This window comes from Poromitra crassiceps (assembly GCF_964638095.1).
Source record: "Poromitra crassiceps genome assembly, chromosome: 10".
In the NCBI taxonomy this organism is placed as follows: domain Eukaryota; kingdom Metazoa; phylum Chordata; class Actinopteri; order Beryciformes; family Melamphaidae; genus Poromitra; species Poromitra crassiceps.
The window spans coordinates 42,829,612-42,837,447 of record NC_139631.1 but is presented as its reverse complement, the minus strand read 5'-3'; the positions used below and the strand labels follow the sequence as shown (position 1 = coordinate 42,837,447).

The 7,836-nt window shown below is 38.9% G+C and overlaps 1 protein-coding gene across 2 annotated transcripts in view; it reads left to right on the top strand.

Moving 5' to 3' along the window:
- Nucleotides 1-2,198: 2,198 nt before the first annotated feature.
- LOC310783315 (disintegrin and metalloproteinase domain-containing protein 9-like) overlaps nt 2,199-7,836 on the top strand; it is a 138,188-nt gene continuing 132,550 nt past the window's right edge. For both annotated transcript variants that reach the window (XM_083644153.1, XM_083644154.1), the window contains exon 1: nt 2,199-2,557. In XM_083644153.1, coding sequence (XP_083500279.1) covers nt 2,482-2,557 — 76 coding nt within the window. In that variant the 5' untranslated portion in view covers nt 2,199-2,481. The remainder of the gene's footprint in view (nt 2,558-7,836) is intronic.

Below are 7,836 nucleotides of genomic sequence, written 5' to 3'. Positions count from 1 at the left end.
TGATGGTGAATGACGTCTACATGTGTTGTGCGTTTGTAATTGCTTTATTTTATCTTATTAAAACCATAATTTTGAATAATATCTATGATCATATTAATAAAGAGAAATGTATGGAATTTGATGGACATTTGTTTGTTTTTATTCCCCCCCGTGGGTTATTGCTCTTTAGTCCAGAGAATAGAAATCTGCTAACTGGTAGTGTAGGAGCCATTTCCTGGTTTGGTCACCAGGTGTCATCATTGAGCTTGGGGTTAGGGTGAAATGTTTGTATGGAGATTTGCACTAGAGGTTTTAATATGGATGAGCAGTGACAGACTGATGGTTAAAGGTATATACTTACCAATGATGATGATTGGTAGAGTTCTTTCTCAGCACCATCCATGCTGTTCCTCTTAGTAGCTCTGGAAGTTTGGGGGGAAAAGACTACAAGGTCAATGGCGTCACGCTCCTGTAGGTACAAGTTGACTGAGGTTCACTAAAATGTCATCCAGTCACACAAAGTACATTTCAGTGCCTCAGTCAGCTGGTTCATACAGGAGCATGACCACATTGATGTTGCATTTGTTTTTCTACAAACTTTCCAGAGTTACTATGAGGAACAACATGGATTGTGCTGAGAAAGATCTACCAATCAACATCATCATTGCTAAGTAGCAAATAGGACTTTGAAAAATGTGAACTATCCCTTTAAAATACATATAGCAGCGTTTAAAAAAAAAGTGTCCCAATCTTTCATTTTAGCAGTCATATCATAATAGGAGTCAATAAGGTGTCAATTGGTAAACAAAAAGGCTTACAAACCACATGTAGGCTATTACAACTTGAAATGAAATCTATCACTGGCCTATGCTAACAATATTCCAACAATACAAAACATAACCAAAGCTTAACCCAGAAACCACTGGATGCAACTTGGACATCAGTTTAAAATGATGACCGGTCTTTATTTTTTGTCTTAAAGCCGGGTTTTTCAAAGTCTGAGACTGTGGGCCTCCCCTCTGGCAAAACTTGGAAAAGGGTGCCCTCCTTGCTCAATTCGCGCAAATCCTGGATGCCTATGAGATCATGATTATTTGATCCCATAGACACTCAAAAGTTAAACTAACAGTTGTAAAGTAGCCTACTCTTATTCTCACTGTGAATCACTCAACAGTTTCTAACTATTTAAAATCATGTTCAATACTTGAATAAAAATAGAAAAAGTAAAAATAGTAATTTAGTAGGCTATCCTAGTTCAATGTGAGGTTTAAAAGACAGGCCGTCGTCATTTCAGACTCTCGGCTGCTTGTAACTTGCCTAAATATGTTTTGTTGTAGCTACTGTGAGAGTGCTAAAATCACTTTTTCCAGTTTATGCAGTTAATACCACAAACACCTGAAGGCATCACAGAGCGCTCCTGTTGGATTAACCCCTCAGCCAATCAGGGAGTGGGACCGCTGAGAGCAAAGAGGTACGTTCGATTCCGTGTCCCGACAGCCCGGCTCGGCGGGCGGTGTGAGAAACCTGTCAAGGTTAATTATTCTGCAATTTCACTGTCGGATGAGGTTCGACCAAGCGAGCCTGTGCCATATGGACCTCCTTTTATAGGTCTACAGTCCATGGGACCATTAAACGGGATCCTCCTATGATGTCTTCTCTCTCCTCAAAGCTGGATAAAGGTGCGTTTAGTTCGCTGCACGTCACATTCCGATATGGGGCGCATGCGCAGTTTATAACTTTTTGTGCTGGAGTAGACGTCTTTTGGTTTAGCTAGTTTACCTTCTAAATAAAAGCTCGGGCACAACAAACTCCACAGTGCAGAAACGTTTTCAATATAAATTCATCTGTACACTGTACGAGTAATAATCTTCTGATAAGTAATTACGTCCAACCATTCCCGATCTGTCATTACGATTGAAAATATAAAATATCACTGTATAGCCTACCTCCCCCTGTGTGGTCATTTTGTCTCCTTTATATCGTTAAACTAAAAAGTGCTCTGAGAACGCATTATTTGGCCTCCGTCGGATGTGGGCTGTGAACATGTTTGAGATTTTCGAGTGGGTCGTGTGAAAAAGGACTAGGATGGGAAGTTGGGAACCGCTCCTGCTGTTTCCTACGTTCAACTCTTATGTTGAAAAGCGCCACCGGAAGTCGTCCGCAATGCCGCTGACTTGACCCTTGTTGAGATCTTGAGATTCCAGTCGAGTTTACAGGAGAGGAATCTCCGAGCTGTGACCCAGAGAGACTCTCTGGTTTATTACAGCAGACAGACAGACAGACAGGACGACAGAAAGAAAGAAAGAAAGATTCAATAACAAACATCGGCCTTATTCAAAGAGCAGGCAGGCAGGCGGGCCGAGGTTTAGCTGAGTCACTGTAGCAGTTTAGGACAGGAATGGGTATGGCTCGGCCGAAGAAGAAACAGACTCGGGCGGGTTTGTAGCAGGGAGACCAGCAGAAGAAGAAGACGAAGAAGAAGAAGAGAGGGCAGTTAAGTCCATGAAGAAGAAGATGGGAGTCCCGTGCGTGCGCTGTGCGCTGTGGCTCTACCTGCTGCTGCTCGTGCTCGAGTCAGGTCAGAACACACACACACACACGCACACACACGCAGACACACACACACACACACACACACACACACACACACACACACACACACACACACACACACACGCACACACGCACACACACACACACACACACACACACACACACACACACACACACACACACACACACACACACACACACACACGCGCGCACACACACGCACACGCACACGCCACTACACACATGACTGGTACGAGTGTGTGTTGTTCTGTTGGAGAGGTCACATGTCCACACTGACATCACTATTTATTTATATTATTTATTTATTTGTCCTGAATATAGAATTGTGAGTTGACATCACTGTCTATGCTACATCACTGTACCAACACATCCCATTATACTACTATACTATACTATACTATACTATACTATACTATACTATACTATACTTTACTACTGTATACCATACTCCCATCGAATCACTGTCTATGCTACAGCACTGTACCAACACATCCCATTATAATACTATACTATATTATACTATACTATACTATACTATACTATACTATACTATAGTATACGATAGTATACGATAGTATACTATAGTATACTATACTATACTGTACTACCATACTCCCATCACATCACTGTCTATGCTACAACACTGTACCAGCACATCCCATTATACTACGATACTATACTATACTATACTATAGTATACTATAGTATACTATAATATACTATACTTTACTTTACTTTACTACTGTATACCATACTCCCATCACATCACTGTCTGTGCTACAGCACTGTACCAACACATCCCATTATACTACTATACTATACTATACTATAGTATACTATACTTTACTACTGTATACCATACTCCCATCACATCACTGTCTATGCTACAGCACTGTACCAACACATCCCATTATACTACTATACTATACTATACTACACTATGGTATACTATAGTATACTATACTATACTTTACTTTACTACTGTATTCCATACTCCCGTCACATCACTGTCTATGCTACAGCACTGTACCAACACATCCCATTATACTACTACTATACTATACTATAATATACTATACTATACTATACTATAATATACTATACTATACTATACTATACTATACTATACTTTAGTACTGTATACCATACTCCCATCACATCACTGTCTATGCTACAGCACTGTACCAACACATCCCATTATACTACTATACTATACTATACTATACTTTACTACTGTATACCATACTCCCATCACATCACTGTCTATGCTACAGCACTGTACCAACACATCCCATTATACTACTATACTATACTATACTATACTACTGTATACCGTACTCCCATCACATCACTGTCTATGCTACAGCACTGTACCAAAACATTATACTACTATACTATACTATACTATTGTATGCCGTACTCCCATCACATCACTGTCTATGCTACATCACTGTACCAAAACATCCCATTATACTACTAGGGGTGTCACAATATATCGTCCCACGAAATTTCGCGATAGTAAAACGTCACGATATGTATCGTTGAGATGAAATCTCATATCGCAAAAAAAAAAAAAATTTTTTTTTTTTTTTTTTTTTTTTTTTTTTTTCAAAAAATAGACTAAGAAACGTCTTTGTTTGTTGAAGTTCAATGTGTGGAAAGTAGTTCAGTTGAACAAGTCTCTGAAGAGACACATGAGAAGTTATACAGGAGAGAAACCATTCAATTGAGTTTCTGGCAAAACTGTTTACTTGACAGGAAAAACTGAAGATGCATAAAAAATAGATTAAGAAAAGTCTTGTTGTTTGAGTTTGAAGAAAAACTGAAGATGCATAATGAGAATTTATACTGCTGAGAAACCTTTTAGTTCAAAGTAAATCTAAGTGATGGTGTAACTCATTCTATTTCAAGATAAGCCTTATCTCCAATCTCATGTTTTTTCTAGTTGTTATTGTAATAACAATTTCCCACAACAGCATGTTTTGTATTTGTGCATTTCAAATAAAATACTACTTTTCCAGTCATATATTGTCATTATTCAAGTTTAAAAAAATATTGTTAAAATCGTATCGTATCGTATCGTTATCGTGAACCCAGTATCGTGATACGTATCGTATCGTGAACTGAGTGTATCGTGACACCCCTATACTATACTATACTATACTATAATATACTATAATATACTATACTATACTATACTATACTATACTATACTATACTATAATATACTGTACTATACTGTACTATACTATACTATACTATGTTATACTATGCTATACTATACTACTGTATACCGTACTCCCATATCAACACTGTCTATGCTGCAGCACTGTACCAAAACATCCCATTATACTACTATACTATACTATACTATACTATACTATACTATACTATACTATACTATATTATACTATACTATACTATACTATACTATACTATACTATAGCCTACTGTACTATACTAACTATACTATACTATAGTACAGCCTACTGTACTATGCTATTGCCTACTATACTATACTATACTATACTATACTATACTATACTACACCATACTATACTATACTACTGTATACCATACTCCCATCACATCACTGTCTGTTATCCTCAGGTCATTAGTCTGTGTATGGTTGTGGCTGCTGAGCTGATTGGTCAGTATTGATGACAGACTGGCATCAGAATCCAATCAGAAACAGGCAAACTTTATCGACATCACTCCACAGTAACACTGCAGGCACCCAGTTAGTTGAACTTCCTTTTTTCTTAATGAAAGATGACCACTTCCTGTGTCCAGATGTTAATGATCTGATCTGATCTGATCTGATCTGATCTGATCTGATCTGATCTGAAGTACAGACTGTCTCTGGAGCATTCAAAGATTGATTCACTGTTCTACCAGTGGTTCTATCTGTCTGCATAGTTACTGCACTTCATCAAACCTTACTACTGTTCTACCAGTGGTTCTATCTGTCTGCATAGTTACTGCTCTTCATCAAACCTTACTACTGTTCTACCAGTGGTTCTATCTGTCTGCATAGTTACTGCTCTTCATCAAACCTTACTACTGTTCTACCAGTGGTTCTATCTGTCTGCATAGTTACTGCTCTTCATCAAACCTTACTACTGTTCTACCAGTGGTTCTATCTGTCTGCATAGTTACTGCACTTCATCAAACCTTACTACTGTTCTACCAGTGGTTCTATCTGTCTGCATAGTTACTGCTCTTCATCAAACCTTACTACTGTTCTACCAGTGGTTCTATCTGTCTGCATAGTTACTGCTCTTCATCAAACCTTACTACTGTTCTACCAGTGGTTCTATCTGTCTGCATAGTTACTGCTCTTCATCAAACCTTACTACTGTTCTACCAGTGGTTCTATCTGTCTGCATAGTTGCTGCTCTTCATCAAACCTTACTACTGTTCTACCAGTGGTTCTATCTGTCTGCATAGTTACTGCTCTTCATCAAACCTTACTACTGTTCTACCAGTGGTTCTATCTGTCTGCATAGTTACTGCTCTTCATCAAACCTTACTACTGTTCTACCAGTGGTTCTATCTGTCTGCATAGTTGCTGCTCTTCATCAAACCTTACTACTGTTCTACCAGTGGTTCTATCTGTCTGCATAGTTACTGCACTTCATCAAACCTTACTACTGTTCTACCAGTGGTTCTATCTGTCTGCATAGTTACTGCACTTCATCAAACCTTACTACTGTTCTACCAGTGGTTCTATCTGTCTGCATAGTTACTGCTCTTCATCAAACCTTACTACTGTTCTACCAGTGGTTCTATCTGTCTGCATAGTTACTGCTCTTCATCAAACCTTACTACTGTTCTACCAGTGGTTCTATCTGTCTGCATAGTTACTGCTCTTCATCAAACCTTACTACTGTTCTACCAGTGGTTCTATCTGTCTGCATAGTTACTGCTCTTCATCAAACCTTACTACTGTTCTACCAGTGGTTCTATCTGTCTGCATAGTTACTGCTCTTCATCAAACCTTACTACTGTTCTACCAGTGGTTCTATCTGTCTGCATAGTTACTGCTCTTCATCAAACCTTACTACTGTTCTACCAGTGGTTCTATCTGTCTGCATAGTTACTGCTCTTCATCAAACCTTACTACTGTTCTACCAGTGGTTCTATCTATCTGCATAGTTACTGCTCTTCAACAAACCTTACTACTGTTCTACCAGTGGTTCTATCTGTCTGCATAGTTACTGCTCTTCATCAAACCTTACTACTGTTCTACCAGTGGTTCTATCTGTCTGCATAGTTACTGCTCTTCATCAAACCTTACTACTGTTCTACCAGTGGTTCTATCTGTCTGCATAGTTACTGCTCTTCATCAAACCTTACTACTGTTCTACCAGTGGTTCTATCTGTCTGCATAGTTACTGCTCTTCATCAAACCTTACTACTGTTCTACCAGTGGTTATATCTGTCTGCATAGTTACTGCACTTCATCAAACCTTACTACTGTTCTACCAGTGGTTCTATCTGTCTGCATAGTTACTGCTCTTCATCAAACCTTACTACTGTTCTACCAGTGGTTCTATCTGTCTGCATAGTTACTGCTCTTCATCAAACCTTACTACTGTTCTACCAGTGGTTCTATCTGTCTGCATAGTTACTGCACTTCATCAAACCTTACTACTGTTCTACCAGTGGTTCTATCTGTCTGCATAGTTACTGCTCTTCATCAAACCTTACTACTGTTCTACCAGTGGTTCTATCTGTCTGCATAGTTACTGCACTTCATCAAACCTTACTACTGTTCTACCAGTGGTTCTATCTGTCTGCATAGTTACTGCACTTCATCAAACCTTACTACTGTTCTACCAGTGGTTCTATCTGTCTGCATAGTTACTGCTCTTCATCAAACCTTACTACTGTTCTACCAGTGGTTCTATCTGTCTGCATAGTTACTGCACTTCATCAAACCTTACTACTGTTCTACCAGTGGTTCTATCTGTCTGCATAGTTACTGCACTTCATCAAACCTTACTACTGTTCTACCAGTGGTTCTATCTGTCTGCATAGTTACTGCTCTTCATCAAACCTTACTACTGTTCTACCAGTGGTTCTATCTGTCTGCATAGTTACTGCACTTCATCAAACCTTACTACTGTTCTACCAGTGGTTCTATCTGTCTGCATAGTTACTGCTCTTCATCAAACCTTACTACTGTTCTACCAGTGGTTCTATCTGTCTGCATAGTTACTGCACTTCATCAAACCTTACTACTGTTCTACCAGTGGTTCTATCTGTCTGCATAGTTAC